This window comes from Lynx rufus, unplaced genomic scaffold, assembly GCF_022079265.1.
Source record: "Lynx rufus isolate CCGP_SWC_20201006 ecotype Redwood Valley unplaced genomic scaffold, mLynRuf1.p SCAF_10, whole genome shotgun sequence".
Classification (NCBI taxonomy): domain Eukaryota; kingdom Metazoa; phylum Chordata; class Mammalia; order Carnivora; family Felidae; genus Lynx; species Lynx rufus.
The window spans coordinates 12,001,307-12,021,219 of NW_025814824.1; the positions used below are offsets into that span (position 1 = coordinate 12,001,307).

Consider the following 19,913-nt stretch of genomic DNA (forward strand, 5'->3'; position numbering starts at 1 on the left):
ATAAAATTCTCGTGTCCCACCCCTGGGGCTTCTAAGTGAGAAGTGAGGGGTGGGAAGAGTGTGATGTGTCTAGAAATCAATTTCTGAACACACGTTCCAGGCACCATTTGAGAACCACCGATTTACAGCCATCCCTCTAAAGGTCTGATAAGTGCCTTCAACACTTAAACGCCGATCCACCTGTGTTTCACTCAGGGGTGCTTAAACACAAGCTGCTTCCGAGGCTCCACGTGGGCGCGATTTTAGCGTCCCCCCACCCCAGGACCCCTTTTCTCGTGAAGTCATTTCCCGATGGCAAGCAAGGCCACGCGCGCAGCTGGAGCCCAAACCCGCGCGTACTTACATCTCCATCCACCGGCCTCTGGTCGTCACAATCCCTGGTGGGGCTAATGTCCTGGCGCATGACCCAGATGGGCTCTTTGGGCTCGTCGGGGGTGTAAGGCGAACGGATGGTCCTGGTTTTCACCTCCTCGATGGCCTCTTTGATGTCCTTGATGGCCAGCGAGATGGCATCCCTTTTCTCCTTGCTGTACCGCTGCCCCGCCTCGCCGCCCGCGGTGCCCGCCGCCCGCTGCTGCCCCGCCAGCGCCTGCAGCTCGGGGCTGTCAGGGCGGCCCCCGCCCGGGGTGGGGGCGCGCTCCAGGTCCTGCTCGGCCTCTGGCATGTCCTCGGCCGCCTTGTCGAGGCTCTGCGAGCTCATGCTCTGCTTGACCTCGGCCACAATCTGATCGATGTCCTCCTCCTGCTCGTAGCTGTCCATACGCGGGTAGGGCGCGAACTCCGCCTCCTTCTCGGGGCTGTCGGACTCGCCGTCGGAGCGCTCGTCGTAGTGGTGCAGCCGCGCGCCCAGGGCCTCCTGGCGATACGCGGCGGCCTCGTCGCGCTCCTGCTCGTACAGCCGCAGCCCGTCGCGCGCCTCCAGCTCGGGCGCGTCCCCGATCTCCTCGTACACGTGCTCCTGGAGGCCCCCGTAGTCGGCGTAGGGCTCGGCGTAGGGCTCGTCCTCGCCGCGGTGGAACAGCCGGTGCGTGTACACGTAGCCCGAGTAGGCCGCGTTCATCGCCTCCTCGTGCTCCAGCGAGTGGAAGTGCAGGTGGTTGGGCAGCGCGCGGCGGTGCGTGGCCTCGGCGTGCTCGGCCTCCGCCTGCTCCGTGTACTCCTCGGCCTCGGGCCGGTACTGCACGGCGTAGGCGCTCTCGTCCTCGGGGTCCTGCGCGCGCTCCGCGTCGTAGCCGTCGCGGGCCGCGGCGATCACGTCGCCCTCGGCCGTGTCCGTGTGGTTGTGGAAGCCGCTCTCCGTGCTGGCCGAGCGCGCCAGGCACTCCCCGCGCTCCTCCTCCTCCTGCTGCCCCGGCGGGGCGCGCGGGTCCTCGACGGCGCGCCCGCGCCCGGGGCGGCCCGCATAGCGCTGCTGCTGCTCCTCCACCTCGGGGTGCTCCAGGTCAGCCTCCACCGACTCGTTCACCTCCCCGCCTGCCGCCTCGTCGGTCACCTCCACCTCCGCGGAGCCCTCCAAGTGGTTCATGGTGGGCGTCGGGCCGGCTGGGAGAGAGGCTGGGCCAGAGGCTGGGCCGGCTCACTGCGTGCTCATTTTGCTCCACCCGGCTGGGAAGACAAGAAGGGGAGGGGCTGTTAACGAGCTTCACACTGTTCTGGGCTGAGCACCCAGAGAAACCGTAAAAACAGCTGCTATTGACCCCTTCTGAATCCGGGTCAATTAAAAAAAAAAAGATTGCAAATTTAAACTCAGCCCGACAGCACACAGTTCATTTTCTGCATTGCATGTATCGTAATTTGTAATTACATATCTACTTGTCTAATTGCTTGCTGGCTTTCTCCTTTCCCCACCCCTCAGACTGAGAGCCTCGCGAGCGGTTTGTTTTCCCTCCACCAAGCTTACTATTCAGGTTCCATTTCTGATGCATATGAATAAAGAGTACTACTAAATTGAATGAGCCAATTGACACATTTTCCATCTGCTAAGGGATAAATCTCTCCAAATTAAACTAGGATCCTGGATACTTTAGAAACGGTTCTTTAAATAAATTTCAAGGGGAAAAAATCATCTCGAAATGTTTTGAGCTATTGCTGTCAATACAAATATACAGCCATTCGGAAGCAGGCTACCTACCCTCAGAGGGTTCTTGTCCTGTCTGTCATTACTGGCTCTGTTACCTGGGACCGGTGGCTTAATTTTCTGAGCCTCCACTGTGAGAACCCACTCATTTCCTACAGCTGTTCCACAGGGCAAAAGACTCTGTGGTCAAGTAAGTTTGGGAAATGCTGACTTACAGTTGACTTTTCATTGTGAAGAATCTAGGAGTAAGACACAAGATGTGGGGGTTCCCAAATTTGTGTGACTAGGAACCCACCCCACACTTTTTTCCCCTAGAGGCCAATGTTCTGACAAATACACGTAAAGAAACACTAACTAGTGTACTTCCCATATACCCTGGACCTAAAAATTCTTTGACTCTATGAATTACCATGATAGCCGGTACTGGGTATGTGAAAATTATGGCTAATTTCTTAAAAATATGGATATGTCTCGGGCGCCTGGGTGGCTCAGTCAGTTAAGTGCCCAGCTCTTGATTTCCTTGGCTCAGGTCACGATCTCATGGTCGTGGGATCGAGCCCTACATCGGGCTCCACGCTGAGCATGGCGGCTGCTTGGTCTCTTTCCCTCTCTCTCTGCCGCCTCCCCTCCCGCCCCCCAAATAAGTAAACATTCAAAAAAATATAGGTATGTCTCTACCTACTTCCAGAGAAACCTGTAGAGACAGATTTGGTTGCAACTTCTCTCACTTATTCTTATCACATATTATTATGCTTATTTATGGCATAATGTGTCCAGTGTATGGAAATAAATATAAAGGATGTACAGAATAACAAAAACAGGTAGGATCCGTATGATTTCAAGACACCTGCAATAAATGGGTTCAATAATAAGTAGGCTTTTCTTATAGTGTTCTTTTGGAGAACCCACGTTACAATTGGACAAAATGGATGGGCATGAACTTTTTTAAAATTATTTTTTAATGTTTATTCATTTTTGAGAGAGAGTGAGTGAGCGCAAGCAGGGGAGGGGCAGAGAAAGAGGGAGACAGGAGAATCTGAAGCAGGCTCCAGGCTCTAAGCTGACAGCACAGCCGTCGAACTCATGAACCGTGAGATCATGACCTGAGCCGAAGTGGGACGCTTAACCGAATGAGCCACCCAGGCGCCCTGGGATGTGAACTCTTTAATGGAGCTAGCGGAAAGCTCCAGGAGGCATTTGATTGACTGTCTAATATTGCAATGGAATACATTCTACTCAGCTCCCCACCACAACCATGGGAATTTCCTTCCAGCACTATGACAATCTCAGCAGTAAAGGAGGGCATTTGGAGCTACCAAGTTCACCTTTAAGCAGAAATATCCTCTTTCCCCATTTTTTCATGGATCCACCCCCTTCCCTCCCCTTGGCTGACTGACACGCCAGAAGAAAACAATGATGGTTTACTAGAGATGGTCAATCCTTCTTGCTTGCTTTCCTTGACAGGAGTCCCACTTCATACAAATGAGACCCAGTCTCCTCATGAAAATTGTGGCCTCTCCTCACTAATGCCTGAGAAGAGGAACTAGGCCTAGGCATGAGAAAGTTTTCCAAAAGCAAGTACGAGGCTGTGTTCAGACTTTGATGGATGGTTAATGCTTTGAACAGAAGAGGCAGGTATTGGTGCTGAGGCCCCTGGTTCAGTGGTCTCGCAGGGATCATGGAAAATACAAAACAAATATCCAGTTGAGTACAACACATAGACAAGAACAGTGTACCCACATTTCCTTTATGAAGACTCTCTGGATAAGACAACAAATTAAAAACTAATGTACAAATCTCAGTCTCACGGACACAAAGCAAGCGTTCACAGAGAGGGATCCTGAACATACCAAACACTTCCCTGGGTACCATTATCCTGAGATATGTCAGCCGTGTGTGGTTAGTGCTGGAAATACAATAAAAAGCAGACAACGCATGTGAATGGCCAATGCAACAATTCATGATAACCACATGTTATCATGTGATTATGATAACACTGTCTCCAGTGAAAATAGATTTTACTGATGAACATCTATTGATACATGTATTAAAAAGAAGTTTTAGTTTATTCTGGGTAAAAATGGCAAACGGTGCCCTCTCCTAGAGCACTTACTGATTCAGTGGAGATGGGGTTTCCATGCACGTATGTACATAAAATCATGGCCAAGAAATTTACAAGAAGCCCACCCTCTGGGGGGAAATACCGTTAAAATAATGTTGTAGCGTACCATGGAGATTTCTAAGTGCATTGTCCTCATATCCCCATCCCCCAGCCTCAGGGGAGTATTTATTCATGGAGTATTTATATTTCATTCAGTGTCACAGTTTCAAGAATATAGTTTGGGTTGTGATCTTGGCAAGGTGAATTAAAATCTTTAAAAGGTAACATACCTTCACCTCAGCAGTTCTACTTAGAGAAATCTAAAGGGAAAAACTCAAATGTGGACAAAGACCTTTTTCACGGTATGTGCTTAAAAAGCAAAGAATCTCGTCCCCTCACCTCCTTCCCCAAACTGATGACCAAGTCCATTGTTTTCCTACCTCCTGCATCACCCTCACTGCCACTGTCTTGCCTTGGTCCATCTCACCTACACAATTATTTCCTTGGCTAATGTCTCAGCCCCCTCCAGACCATTTTCCCCAGGGCTAGCTGGATGATCTTTCCAAAATACAAATCTGAAGCCCATAACCCTATTTCTCAGACTCTTTAATGGTTCCCCCTCTGGTGCACGGTACAAATGCTTAGCCAACTCTACCAGGCACTCATAGGCATTTTTACCCCATGACTTGTTTAATCCTCACTCTAGCCTATGAAGAGAGTCCTCTTCTACCCTCTTTCTAGGGAGAATTATCAGCTATTTTAAAACTGTGGAAATGGGGGTCCCTGGGTGGCTCTGTCAGTTAAGCATCTGGCTCTTCATCTTGGCTCAGGTCATGATCTCATGGTACATGAGTTGGAGCCCCGCATTGGGCTCTGTGCTGATGGCGCAGAGCCTGCTTGGGATTTTGTCTCTCCTTCTTTCTGCCCTTCACCTACTTGTTCTCTCTCTCTCTCTCTCTCTCTCTCTCTCTCTCTCTCTCTGTCAAAATAAATACAAAAACTAAAGCTGAGGAAATGGAGGCACCATGGGGGTAGGTGATTGCCCCGGGACACATAAGCCATGGAGATGCTGGAAATGGCACCTACCCTCACTGTCCAGCTTTAGCTCTTCGTTCTTGAGTCCTACTCCCTGCAAACAAAGCCCAAGAGCCACATCACTCCTCCAGCGTCATGCCACACTTCACCAGCACCCCATGTTCTAACACCCCTAGTGCTGACCCTAACTGCCTTCCCTACTCTCAGCACATTTTTCACCTAGATTTGGTAAATCTTTCTCATTTTCGGTGAATCTTTCTTGTCTTCCCCAGAGCAAGTTCACACCTGAGGACTGTCTATTATATGCCAGCCTCCATGCAATGTTCTAGGCACTGGGGCAGAGTGGTGACCAAGGTAGATAGGCTTCTCTGATTCTTGAAGCCTCCACTTTATGCATGGGGTGGGGGGAAAGGGGAGGGAGGTGAAGAGAAAAGAGAGGGGAACAGACAGTGATTATGTAAGTACATAAACAGGATAGGTCTGAATAGTGAAATGTCTTACGAAGAAAATGAAACAGTGAAGGCATAGCAGGTCACCAAGAAGAGGGAGTTATGCAGGTAGTGGCCAGAGGAGGTGATGTTTGAGCTGGGGCCCGAATGATAAGGAAGGGGGCGGCTGTGTAAAAATCTGAGGGCAGGGCCATGAGCAAGAAGGCACTTGCTATGTTCAAGGGCAGAAGCAATGTTTGTGAGTGCAAAAGGGGCGGTGTGGATGGAAATGAGGATGAGGAGATGGAAAGCGCTGGCAAGGCTGGTACATCATGGTAAAGAGTTGGGATTTTATCTCAAGTGTATGCCATTGACTGGTTTCAATCAGCCGAGTGATAAGGTTTAATTAACCCTTCACTTTGTCCCCACTTTACTTTGTCTATTATATATATATATATATATACATATATATATATATATATATTATATATACACACACACACGTATAGACATATCATATATATATATATATATATATACATATATATGTATATGCCAGGCATATAATATATCACATATATATATATATGGCACAGCACCTGTCACACTAAGCAACAATTCTTTATAAATAAGAAGTCCTTAGGAAAAGACGACTTGTCACTTATCTTTGATTCCCCACTGATAAGCACAGAGGGTGCACAGTTGGTAGTCAATGATGTTTTAGTGATTAAAAGGAAAAAATCTGTTTGCCCCCAGTATTTGGGGCCCTCTGGCCATTGGCATGCTTAGCCTCTGGAGAACTCATTTCTTCTTTCTCTCATGAATCTTTGCTGCCCTCATCCACCCACGCACCTCCTCCACCTTCCTCTTCCCTTTTTTTTAGTAAACAAAATTATTTTTATTTGAGAGAGAGAAAAAAAGAGAGTAGGCCTGGGAGAGGAGCAGAAACAGAGAGAGAAAATCCCAAGTAAGCTTCATGCTCAGCGTGGAGCCCAACACAGGGCTCAATCCCACGACCCTGAGATCATGACCTGAGCTGATACTAAGAGTCGGACGCTCAACCAACTGAGCCACCAGGTGCCCCTCCTCTACCTTCTTCTGATTCTGTAAGTTCCCAAAGAACTCTAGCGATCCAGTGTTTTCCTACATTTGAACGAATTGATCCAGTTGGCATTTATTAGATATGTATCAGGTAGCATGCAAAGGCAAAAAGCATAGAAGAGTTTCTAATGCATGGTTCCAGGCTTGAAGGGCAGACGGCTCTAATAATTATAATACCTGCTGATAATGGTAATACTTGTACAAAATAGAAATAGGTTCAAGCCACCAAAGGAGCCTACAGTTAGAACAACAACCACATCTGCATCCCCTTAGTGAGTCATATGAGTGCTGCAGTTCTTACAGGGTCTAATGTCATGAGCTCATAAGCATCTGAGAACTGAGGCCTGGGAGAAGAGTGCCTTCATCCAATCAATGGCCTTGACTAGGACCCTTGTGCCTCTGGAGGCTAGGGCAAAGGGAGGAGAAGCAGCTGGATGAAGAAAATCAGTCCCCCTCTACAAAAATGTTGCGTGATCTGGAAGACAGAGGCAAGACAGTCCTCCTGCAGGAGCTCCGACACAACATGAAGAGGGGTTGCTGTGCTGTCCTCGCTCTAGGAGTGAGGGAATCCAGGCTGCCTGTGGTGAAGCACAGGTGCCTTTCTAGCCCTTAGTACTGGAATGTTCTACAGCCAGCTAGAAAAGGTTAACAAAAGAAAGGAACTCCGCTGCAGTGCACCATTTATAAATAGAACATTTCACAATTCAGCAGCTGAATCCAGGTATCTCAGACTGTTAGCTGAGACTCATGTTGGTTTGGGATTAATGGAAGGGAAGGCTGTAAATGACTTTGGTTGATCTGTCCTTAAGGAGTCATTGATAAGAATTTAAAATAGACCGTCCCTTTTAACATTTTCAGAAGTAGTTTTAGAAAATAGGTCTGACTGAAGACAAAATGCACTGTGAAAAATAACAAAAGAAGTCCTATCAGGTGGTTAGCATGGAGGTCTGGGGGACAGTGATACAGGTGGAAGGAAAACGTGGTGGTGGGGGGCAGAGACACAGGAAAAGAACAGGACTGATGGTACTAACCATCCTCTCCCCTGGGGGGAAGAAAGCTAGAAGGAACAATACGATTCCGTGTATTTGTTTTTATATTTTTGTGTACATTTAAGAAGTACAAATAGCTCCTGTAGACTTAAGGAATGTTGCTCATTGTCTCCTGCCAGCGTTGGAAGGAAAGTCCTATTTCTTTGGACTGTAACCTGTCCTAATCCACCTGCATCCATGCCCATCCACATACATTTCCTGTCAACACGATGTCTGCCACCAAGCCACTGCAGGGGCTGCTGATGCCCCTGAGGCCGTGGTAATATATTAATCTCCAAAATAACAATCAGTTCTGGTTGCCGAACAGGATTGTGCCCTCAATGTTGTATGCGTACATGTGCGCGCGCACACACACACACACACACACACACACACATCCACACAGGCTGGGAGATTAATGGTTCTCATTAAAAAAAAAAAAAAGTGACAGAATAAGAATACCCAGGTATTCTTACCCATCATCCCTACTCTATAAATATGTTTTCCTTCTAGAAGTTAGATCAACTACGAATCCAAAGGACAACGAGAACCCCATGGAAATCAACTTTCTAAACTCAATGCATCTATTTACAAGGGTGACAGATAGAAGACAGAAATTTAAAAAATAGAGTTCATTAAAGCTTAATCTCCTTTGATTCATTTGGAAATTAAATGTAATGATACTGGGAGCTAAGATGGATAGAGAACACACATTTCTCCATCCTAAAATCATTTCCAGTTTAAATAGATTCACATGGTCAGGAAAGCCTCCTTACACAGCACATCTTACCCAAGTGAAATATTATTTTGTTTCCCTGGATATTCCTGTGCCTGAAATTGGGAAGCTTGGCTTGATAGATAGTACTGGTAATGATTTCAGATTGAGGTGAGCACTTGCACCCAAGGAGTATTGCTGAATGGCCAGATGTCAACCAGGGTGAGGTCTCTGTGGTTGGAACGCAGGGCTGTGTCCTTGACCCTGTTCTGCTTTGCAGAGAACATGTGGGCTGGACATCCTCAGTTTCCCTTGCAGGTGGCCCACTCCAAATGGCTTTACATGATGGCTCCCTTCCATTTTCTTCAGGCTTATGGGTGGTAGGGGTGGTGGGGATCTCTCTATTCAACTATCTGCCTATCTGCATATTATCTAATTTGAGTTCCCCATCTATTACCTGCTGGGACCCTGATACCAAATGTGTGATGCCCATGTTGTCAGATGACAAAAAAATCACTTAAAGACAGATGTAAAACAATAAATACTAGAGCTATAGTAAACATCACGGAGGTGGCACCCTAATGGGAAATACTATACCAGGCTCTGTTGTGTCTTCTCAGCCCCACTGTACTCCTTCTCCAGAGGCTACATGGGATCAGGGAATTGACATGGAAAATCCACACAGGAAACATTATGGGCATAAAAGACTGTCTGCCTGTCTGTCTGTCTTGTCTGGGCCTCCACCTCTACATTTCTCCTCTTCCAAGGACAGAAGCCACTTGACATCGTATTGCCCTAGTCTGTCAACTGCAGGCATAGCCTGTTCCTAGTCTCTATTCAATCCTAATTTGAGACCTAGCTTTCCCCCTCACTCCAGAATTAGGATCTGGCCTATGATATTCCATCCAGTGATTCAATTTATTCCCCTGTACACAGACTGCCCCAAAGTTGGCTGCTTCAACACCATGGATACCCCATTTTCTGGGTCAAGAACGCTAATGGCTTTTTTGGATGGCCACTCATTGATGGTCCCCATAGCCTTTAGAGATGGTGGAATGCCTGCTGAAATAAACTTTCATCCACACATGCAACTGAACTTGTCTTTCAGCACCTGCCCAACATTAGCTGGGTGGTTTCTTGTCCTATGTTTCAAGGCCATTGCCTTTGCTCAGAATGCTTTGGCCACTCCTTTATTGCAACAGCTTTCAAAGTCAATTTCTGGGATACGAAGTTAACAGCAAATTGTTCCCAGTATTCTATTCTAATATAAAGTCTGTTGATTTTTGCCATCAAAGGATTATCCCTCCCCTTATTTACAAGAGTTGGCTAGGAATGGCGCTTGATATTCTTCAAATATCAAAGTTATGTCTAAAGGATGTCATCATCCATACACTTAATGAGATATCGTAGTGGTTAAGGGGACAGGTGTGGGTGGCAGACTGCCTCCACCCGCAACATGGTTTCATCACTTACTTGTGACGCATCACCACTTTCTTTGACTTTGGATAACTTTTAGCAAATGATCAAATTTTATCATTTCTAAAATGGGGATAGTACTTGCATCACAGGGTTATTGGATGATACGACTTATATATATAACACACAACAGTGCCTGATACATTGTAAGTGCTACCTGAGATTCATTAGCGTACTTTCTGCACACATCATAATTAGTATTTCACAGATCAATACATAGTTTTTAGAAAGCAAAAAAAAAATATTAAAACCAGTGACGCTAATATAAATGCATTGAGCACATGGTACCCTTATTATTACTCTTTCCCAAAGAAGTCTATGTTGGGATGGAAAATAAGTATTTAAGCTACTTCTAATCATCTTGAAGTAAGGCTGGGCATAAACAAATCCACCAAATAATAATCACAAACCCGACTATGCGTGTAGACCAATACACGTGGTGCTCTCCATACTGTGTTTCTTACCCTCACTACAGTCCCAGTGGGAATTACTGTCCCCAACTGCTAATTTTGTTTTTGTTTTTGTTTGTTTTGTTTTTTCATTGGGGCTTTAACCACAATTTTGTCTTATTTATTTTTTTAATTTTTTATATAATTTATTGTCAAATTGGTTTCCATACAACACCCAGTGTTCATCCCAACAGGTGTCCTCCTCAATGCCCATCACCCACTTTCCCCTCTCCCCCACCCCCATCAACCCTCAGTTTGTTCTCAGTATTTAAGAGTCTCTTATGGTTTGCCTCCTTCCCTCTCTGTAACTTTTTTTCTCCCCTTCCCTTCCCCCCCAGTCTTCTGTTAAGTTTCTTAGGATCCACATATGAATGAAAACATATGGTATCTGTCTTTTTCTGCCTGACTTATTTCACTTAGCATAATACCCTCCAGTTCCATCCACGTTGCTACAAATGGCCAGACTTCATTCTTTCTCATTGCCAAGTAGTATTCCATTGTATATATAAACCACATCTTCTTTATCCATTCGTCAGTTGATGGACATTTAGGCTCTTTCCATAATTTGGCTGTTCCCAACTGCTAATGTTGAAACAGAAGTCAGATGGCTTAAATAACTTGTCCAAGGTCACTCAGTGCTGAAAGGGTTGGCTGTAGATTCGTCTGGATCTCACTGTTCATGTTCTTCTTATTACATTTTACTGAGCGTATAAAGTGATGTGATTGATTTTTTTTAAACAAACATCAAAATTGGGGTAATCCCGTTTAGAATAGTCACCTTGGCAGATTCTATACTCACATGTTCCAAGGGCAGTCACTGCCTTTGCTCAAAACACTTTGGCCACTCCTCTATTGGAATTGATTTCAAAGTTAATTTAAAGGTTTTGAAGCTACCAGCAAATCGTTTTCAATATTCTATACTCATACTTAGTTATATTTGATTTCTGACCTCAAAGGGTATCATCCAGGTTTATTATCCACCTAATTTACAAGATTGGGCTGTGAATGCTGTTTGATGTTCTCCGAATATCAAATCTATCCCTAAAGGATGAAGGTGTGCACCAGCCAAGATTATTAAAAAGACTTCAAGCTCTGAAGTCAATTCCAAAAGATGGCTTAAAAATTGTTTGGCCAATGGCCACATCTTTACCATAAGCTTTTATCTTTGCAGGTAACCAGAGGGCCAGAGGTCGTCCGAATGAATGCATTCTTGTGTAATTACCGCAAAATCAGGTTCATTACGTTCACCCGCCTTGAAATCTGTACGATTGTGGCCAACACTAACTGGGCAGGGAAATTAATTCATCTTCTTGGAATAATTCAGTCGTGCCAATCCAAGAGCCCTGATCACAACCCAGCCTTTGATTAAAGAGAAAAATCTGAATTTCTGGCATTTTAACAATTGAATCATTCATTCATCATTCTTATTTCATTAAAACACAGGAAATAAGCTTAAGGCAGTCACAGAAGCTCAGAGGGGAAATCTTGCAAATTTTCTAGAAAATTCAAGGAATGTTTTCTGGAAATCAAAGCCGATTAAAAGTCTATCTGAATTTTTGTGAAAGGCACCCGGTACAAAATCACACATATCTGCATAATCCATATGTGTTGAGGGTTTAATAGACTTAGCATTCTTTTTTCTGTTACAATCTCCTTTTTCACGCCCCTGTTCAACTTCTTTTCCTTACCCCCCACTACATTTACTATCTCTGTTGCTACATTACACTGAGTTCACGAGTATTAAATCACCAGTTGTAAGCAATCTGGCTCATTGTCCCAATATTTCTGTTATTACACAGAAAGCCATGCACACTCAGCACCATGGTGTTAAAGATAGTAAATCTCTAAAATCAGTTCGGCTACGTTAGTTTTCAGAGCCTCATCACTTCACACCGCGAAAGCACATGGAAACAGGGGAATATCAGGCTGAGGATGAACTGAACAGTAATTCATTAAAACGGAGTCTTTCCTTTGAGATCACATCACCTCAAATTTACTGCTACTGTTACTTTTATAAATTATTCGGCTCATTAGAGTGTCAGGTAACTGCTTCTCTCAATCCCCTCAAGTTTTCCGTAGCTTCCTCTAGCATTTTCCTTCTCCAGATTCACACCAGAATAGCAGCCACGATCCCAATTATGAAGCTTTGGATCAAATTCTTGTTTCCAAGGTTTTTTTTTTTTTTTCTTTGCAGATCAAGAAAGCAGCCTGGGGTCTGCGGGCCATCATCCTCAAACATTTTTTTTCAGCTATACCTCAAATCTGATATGCAAGGACTAAACGAGATGATAAAAAAGAGTAAATTCAGAAAGGTTTCCTCTTGACACGTCAGCTTCCCAAAGAACAAAACTCCCAAAGAACAAGACCCATTAAGCCACAATTAAGTAGCAATATTGGTAGTGACTTGAATTTGAATTTGACGAGCCAGAAATTCCATACTGATTCAAAGCCTCCTATGACAATCAGCTCTCTTAATCGGTCGTGTTAGCAAAAAGTTAATAGGGAAAGAAACATAATGTGGGGGAAGAAGAAAATGACTTTCTCTTCAAAATGATTCATGGATCATCTGGAAACTCTTCAGAGTTCACTGGACATGTTGACAAGAACGTGGAGAGATAGGATGTCTTCACTTCATACCGGTGTTTATATGGTTCTAGTTAGCTAAGTGCATGTAGGCCCCAAATCCAGACATTGAAAACATGGTTTTCTAACACCCAGAGCCTTCCAGTCACCTAAACGTGAGAGACTCCTAAGGAAATTATTTTAAATTTGCTTAATGAAAAAATGGTGTTGATTTTAGTGAAGGTGTCACAGAGAAGGCAGAGGTTAAGAGATTATATCGCATATCACTACCCCCCAAAACTCATTGGTTAATTTTCACCCATCTTCTTTTTCAGTCATCAGCTTTAGGGAGTCCCTCTCACGAACGTTCCTCTATAGTCCCGAGTCTTTATGATTCTTGTCCCTTCCTTCTGGATCATCACAGCCCAAGAGGAACATAATGTGAATCACGCATGTAATTTGAAAATGTCTACAGTCACGTTGAAAAAGGTAAAGGAAGTAAAATTAACTTTAATATTTTAGCTACCTCCCATATCCAAAATATTATCGTTAAACATATGATCAGTATAAACAACTAGCACTGAGACAACCTACATTCTTTTTTTCCTACTAAGTCATCAAAATCCAATTTTGCACTTACGGCATATCGCAGTTAGGACTAGCCACATCTCAAGCGCTCAATAACCCTATGTGGCTGGTGGCTACTTATTGGATCACACAGTTCTACATCTTCCTTCTGGTCTTCCCAAAGTCTCCCTTTTTCTTTTGCAGAACAATTTGCTTGTGTTCAAGCTCTCCCAAAAGTGTATGCCGTCACCCTCCTCCATCACCCTGTTCAACAAACAAAAGACTCTCCAGTTATCAGAATTTTCCCTCCAAATAACAGGAGATTATCTGTAACAAATAAACGAATGAGTGAAAAGTTTGCTTGTTGCTGTGGCCCAGGACCAAGTCCTATACTGCCTGGTCATCGTCATCAGTCTCCCAAGGGGACTGGTCCCATATTCCTCTCCCCCAATCTTCACCACTGTCCTTTAAGCTGAGTTCTCTTTGGCGCCCAGTGCAGGGCCACTTATACTTGCTCCTCTCGCCTCTCCATCACTCCCTTTCCCCTTTGTCCCCCCAAAAGATAACCTTCAGGCTCACAGCCATACTAACCCACAGCTCCTGCCCTTCAGCACCTGGGGTCTCTGCTCACAGAGAACAGCAGTTGTTCAAAGATTTCTCAAACAGGCAATGAGGCTCTGGAGAAGCCAGGCAGAGTAAGAACACAGAGAACCCTTTCCTCTCACCTGGAGAAGGGGTGGCAGAACAAGGCAAAAGAGAATCCCAGGAATTAGGGAATCGAGTCATAGGCAGCCGAACATACTGGTTAAGAATATAACATGGAGGTTCAAATATTCAAGTTCAATTCCAGTGCTCACTGGCCAGGTGACCTTGGGCAAGTCACTTAACCTTACTGTGCCTCAGTTTCCTCTTCTCTAAATGGAAGTAATGGTAGCACCTACCTCATGGGGTTATTGGAGAATTAAACGAGTTAATGTAGCAGGAGGAACAGAACAAAATATGCTTGTCAACTCACAGAATGTACACCACCAAGAATGAACCTATTATGGACCAAGGACTTCGGGTGACAATGGTGTTTTGATGTAGGTTCATCAGCTGTAATAAATGAACCCTCTGGAATGGAGTATTGATAGTTGAGAAGACTATGCATGCATGGGACAGGGGCTATGAGGGAAATGTCTGTACTTGCCACTAAATTTTGCTGGGAACCCCAAAATGCTCTAAAATATACATGAAAAAATTCCATTATTTACAAATATATATATATATATATATATATATATATATACACATACTTTATTCTTTTTTTTTTTTAATTTTTTTTTCAACGTTTATTTATTTTTGGGACAGAGAGAGACAGAGCATGAACGGGGGAGGGGCAGAGAGAGAGGGAGACACAGAATCGGAAACAGGCTCCAGGCTCTGAGCCATCAGCCCAGAGCCCGACGCGGGGCTCGAACTCATGGACCGCGAGATCGTGACCTGGCTGAAGTCGGACGCTTAACCGACTGCGCCACCCAGGCACCCCTATACATACTTTATTCTATGTGTTACAGTAATATATATCATATAAGTAAAAAATATAGATATATAGGGGTGCCAGGGTGGCTCAGTTGGTTAAGCATTTGACTCTGACCTAGGTCATGATCTCGAAGTTCATGGGTTCGAGCCCTGTGTCGGGCTCTGAGCTGACAGCTGGGAGCCTGGAGCCTGCTTCAGATTCTGTGTCTCCTTCACTCACTGCCCCTCCCCCACTCATGCTTGCGCTCTCTCTTAAAAAAAAGTATAGATATATAAACATATAAATATAATATAAATATATATTATATAAAATACTTAAATACATAACATAAATAAGTGTAACTAATCCACATTATATTTGAAGATATAAATATATATATATATATATATATATATATATATATATATATTTCATGGCTTAAAATATTCAAGCAGCACTGTTCCACCTTAAAACTAGCCCCCTACCCCTCACTGAAGCTTAAGGGACATGTGGGATGGCCACATCTCTGCCACTGTCCCGATTCTAAGGCGCGATGAGCCCCAGATATGGGTGGCAGGAACCTGACTGGCACAAGGTGTCACCTCCTGGCCACCCGGCTCAAAGGCCACCCTGCGATGTGTGCGTACGGGTTATTTCTGGAGCTTCCAAGCGGGCGGGTGCTGCACGCTGGGCCGCTGGCTCGCAGCGTGGCCGCTCACACGTCAGAGCCCTGGGCTCACACCTGCCACGGTGACTTCCCGGGGCACTGCAACTAAGCCCCACGCTTTGGGCCTGCGCTCCAGCGAGCAGTTGAGTCGGTCTGCTGGGCCGCCTCGCAGCGTCCCGCCTCATTACAGCGCGAAACCTCTCTGACCTTGCGCTCAGCCCAGCCGTCCGGCTCAACTCAGGGCGAGCACGCCCGCGGGCGGGCAAGCTGCTTACAGCCCTCGATTTGCAGTCATAAATCCTTACCCCCTTGCCTCATCTATGAAGTGGGTCCACGAAGGGTAATTCGGAACAGCACGTACGAAGACTCGCCCGCTGAGGAATTTACATACTGCACTCACGCACAAGCGTGTGAAATGACTTGCGTACGACTCCATTTAAATCGCGAAAGCATAGTTTGTGTTCACGGAAGACCAGAAACAACTAAAATGTCCACCGTTAGGAAGTCGGGGAAAGAGGTTATACATAGAATTCTAGACAACACGAAGAGGGCGATCTTTACGTACAGATACTAGAAAGACTCCCTGATATATTAAATTGTAAAGCAAGGTCACAACCGTGGATGAGGAATATTGTCCTATATGAGAGGAGGAAGGAAAAGAATGCATATGGATAAAAATCTCTGAAATGACAGAGGGGGCAGGGGTAAGGAAGGAGAACTGGGCGGATGGGGACTAGGAGGGAATATGGAAGCTTCTCATCATACGCCTCTTTGTCCTTTTTCATGTAAACGCCCTGAACGTATTTTGAAAAGATGCTACATGTGTAACGAAATTAACCTGTTCTGCCTACTTTCTGGGGAGGGTGTCTACTTGCCGACCTGCAAGGACCTGGGAAAACTGACCAGCCTTCTTTGTTGGGGAGGGCGTTGCGATAGGGTTCAGGAGCTGAGTCCCTGTAAAACCTTTCTCTTCTGTTACTGATGGACATTTCTCGCCACGTGTCAGGTCCCTCGCTGCCGTGCTGGCACTCAACCTCTATTTTTCTTTGAGCCTCACTATTGGCGAGTGATGTCTCTGCGGGCGGCTTGCAGGGTGGGAGTGGTAACGAGCATTTTCAGAGGCGCTGCGCTTACTTGGAAACTACTGGTGCTGGTCACCGAAGTCTGCATTGCAGACACCCCACCTTATCATTTCACTGATGAACACAATTACAAAGGAGCGACAATTTAGAACCGAAAGACGTGGCAATGTCCAAGTCCCTTATTTTACAGATTGGGACACCAAGGGTTAGAGAGGTTATATGGCTCCTTCAAAGTCACCCGGGTTAAGCTAGCACTTGAGAGAAGCGCATTGTTACCTGGTTTCTCTTCACATGCTATCCAGTTACAACAGACACATCTACGAAATGAAAGAAAATAATCACAAAAAGATGCTTGGCTAAATGGTACCAGAGCAAGGGGAAAGACTTAAAGATATTCCAACAACCCAAAGCAAATCTGCTCGCCATGCCATTCTTTCTGCCTCCAGGACACTTGACTTTCCGGTGTCCAGAATCCACAGGTCCTTGCTGAGAGAGCAAGGGGTACATGCCATTTTTACGTGGCTATTTGAATACAAAGCATGTCAGAAATGGTTTCTTGCCCACCAAAAATTCAAGCTCACTCTCCATCATGTAGAAATGTCGCCAAGAACTACACTGACAGGCCGTCTGGACATCTAGATGGGGCCGTGGTTACTTCTCTCCAAGGGAAGAAAGACTTTTCTGGGCCAGATCATGGAAGGAGAGAGATTGCCTTTTTCATGCTGTCCTTCTTCATCCGCTGGTTAAATGCAGAAGAGTTCGAGACCCGCAGGATAGCAGAATCACGGGAAGGAGGTGGCCTGGATCCCTGAATGGAGCACTTGGAAGGAAACTGTCCACTGCCCAGAAATAGCCTGCACTGGATGGCCACTGTTAGTAAATTAACTTTCGATGTGTGACTACAATAACATTTTGGAGCTTGCTTATGTTATTCTAATCGATCAGTGCACGGGGATGTTTCAGCAGGGCCTCAAAACAAATCACTAACTCTCAACTTCACAAAAGAATCACTGAGTAATGGGAGGAAAAAAACTCCTGTTTCTGTTTTCAGTTCTATGGATTACCCCCAAAGCTCTAAATAATATATCACAATTCACTGACTTCATTTTTTTATTATATATATATATTTTTAAAATTTTTTTAACGTTTATTTATTTTTGAGACAGAGAGAGAGACAGAGCATGAACGGGGGAGGGTCAGAGAGAGAGGGAGACACAGAATCCGAAACAGGCTCCAGGCTCTGAGCGGGTCAGCACAGAGCCCGACGCGGGGCTCGAACCCACAGACCGCGAGATCATGACCCGAGCCGAAGTCGGCCGCCCAACCGACTGAGCCACCCAGGCGCCCCGATTTTTTTTTTAATTTTTTTTTAACGTTTATTTATTTTTGAGACAGAGAGAGACAGAGCATGAACAGGGGAGGGGCAGAGAGAGAGGGAGACACAGAATCTGAAACAGGCTCCAGGCTCTGAATTATCAGCACAGAGCCCGACGTGGGGCTCAAACTCACGGACCGCGAGATCATGACCTGAGCTGAAGTCGGATGCGTAACCGACCAAGCCACTCAGGCACCCCTATATATTTTTTAATGTTTGTTTATTTTTGAGAGAGAAACAGAAAGTGAGTGGGGGAAGGGCAGAGAGAGAGAGAGGGAGACACAGAATCTGAAACAGGCTCGATGTGAGGCTCCAACTCAGGAACAGTGAGATCATGAACCAGGCCAAAGTTGGATGCTTAACCGACTGAGCCACGCAGGCGACCCTTCACTGACTTAATTTAGGCTAAATCTATTAGCATCCTGCCAAGGAAGATAACGAAAGGTGAGAATTTAGCTCACTTAATCTTTTTCCTTCCATTTCCCAATGCTTAATAATCACGTTTTTATTTTATATTTGTGATTTGTATTAAAAAAATGTTTTTAAGTACGCTCTATGCCCAGCATGTAGCCCAACACGGGGCTTGAACTCACAACCCTGGGATCAAGACCTGAGCTGAGATCAAGAGTTGGATGCTTAACTGCCTGAGGCACCCAGGCACCCCTATATCTGTAATTTAAATATTAGCCTCCTAAGAAAAGATTTTCTAAGAGTAGTTTTATCTCTACAATAAAATTGAGAAGGAGGTCCTGAGATTTCCCCCAACCCCCCCTGCCTATGCACATGCATGGACTCCCTCATTATCCACATCACTCACCAAAATGGTAAAATTTTTTGTATTTTGTATTTTGCCTTGAAGCACTTTCATTCCGCTCTTACACTCAACTGATCATTGGGCATAGAATTCTAAGCTCATAAAAATTTTTTTCTCATATCTAGAAATCATCACCCTTTGTATTCTAGTCTGTTCACGTGTGTACGTATTACCTGGGATCTTGTTAAAATACAGATTCTGATGCATAGGTCTCGGTGGGGTCCCAGATTCTGCATTTCTGATAAGCCCTCAGACGATGATCCTGCTGATGCCGGTCTGCAGACCTCGCTGGAGGAGTGTTTCCAGAATTCAACGGTGCTGACGAGCAGTCGGTTAGCCTAGCTGACGCCCTTCTGTAGTTTTTCCTCAATCTTTCAACATACTGTTCCTATTCTTAGTGTTTGGAAATTTCAGGAGAATGAGGCTTTAGGGTTTTGTTTTGTTTTGTTTTGTTTTGTTTTGTTTTGTTTTGTTTTGTTTTGTTTAATCACTGTCCTCTGCACTTAATAGACCATTTTAACCTCAAGATCTGTGTCTTTCTTAAGCTTTGGGGAATGTTCTATTATTTCCTTGATAATTTCGTCCCTTCCCCCCTGCCATTTTCTCTGGTTTTACTTTCTGAGACTCCTATTTGTCAGATGTTGGAGTTTGTTTGTTTGTTTGTTTTTCCAGCTTTGAGATATAATTGACATGTAACAATGTGCAAGCTTAAGATACAGAATGTATTGATTTGTTACATATTACAAAATGATTCTGACTATAGTATTAGGTAATGCCTCCGTCACATCATATAATTACCATTTCTTTTTTGTGGTGTGAACATTTAAGATCTACTCCTTTGATGACTTCCAAGTATATAATATAGTATTATTCATATAATCACTGTGCTATACATTAGCTTCTCAGAACTTATTCATCTTATAACTGGAAGTTTT

The 19,913-nt window shown here is 44.8% G+C and overlaps 1 protein-coding gene across 8 annotated transcripts in view; it reads right to left on the reverse strand.

Annotated features, from left to right (window-relative positions):
• Positions 1-19,913, reverse strand: part of APBA1 (amyloid beta precursor protein binding family A member 1) — a 207,696-nt gene that overhangs the window by 67,816 nt on the left and 119,967 nt on the right. For all 8 annotated transcript variants that reach the window (XR_006966147.1, XR_006966145.1, XR_006966146.1 and 5 more), the window contains exon 2: positions 344-1,605. Coding sequence is in view for 5 of the 8 variants with exons in the window: in XM_047101879.1 (XP_046957835.1) it covers positions 344-1,525 (1,182 nt within the window). In the remaining 3 variants the exon portion in view is untranslated. The remainder of the gene's footprint in view (positions 1-343; positions 1,606-19,913) is intronic.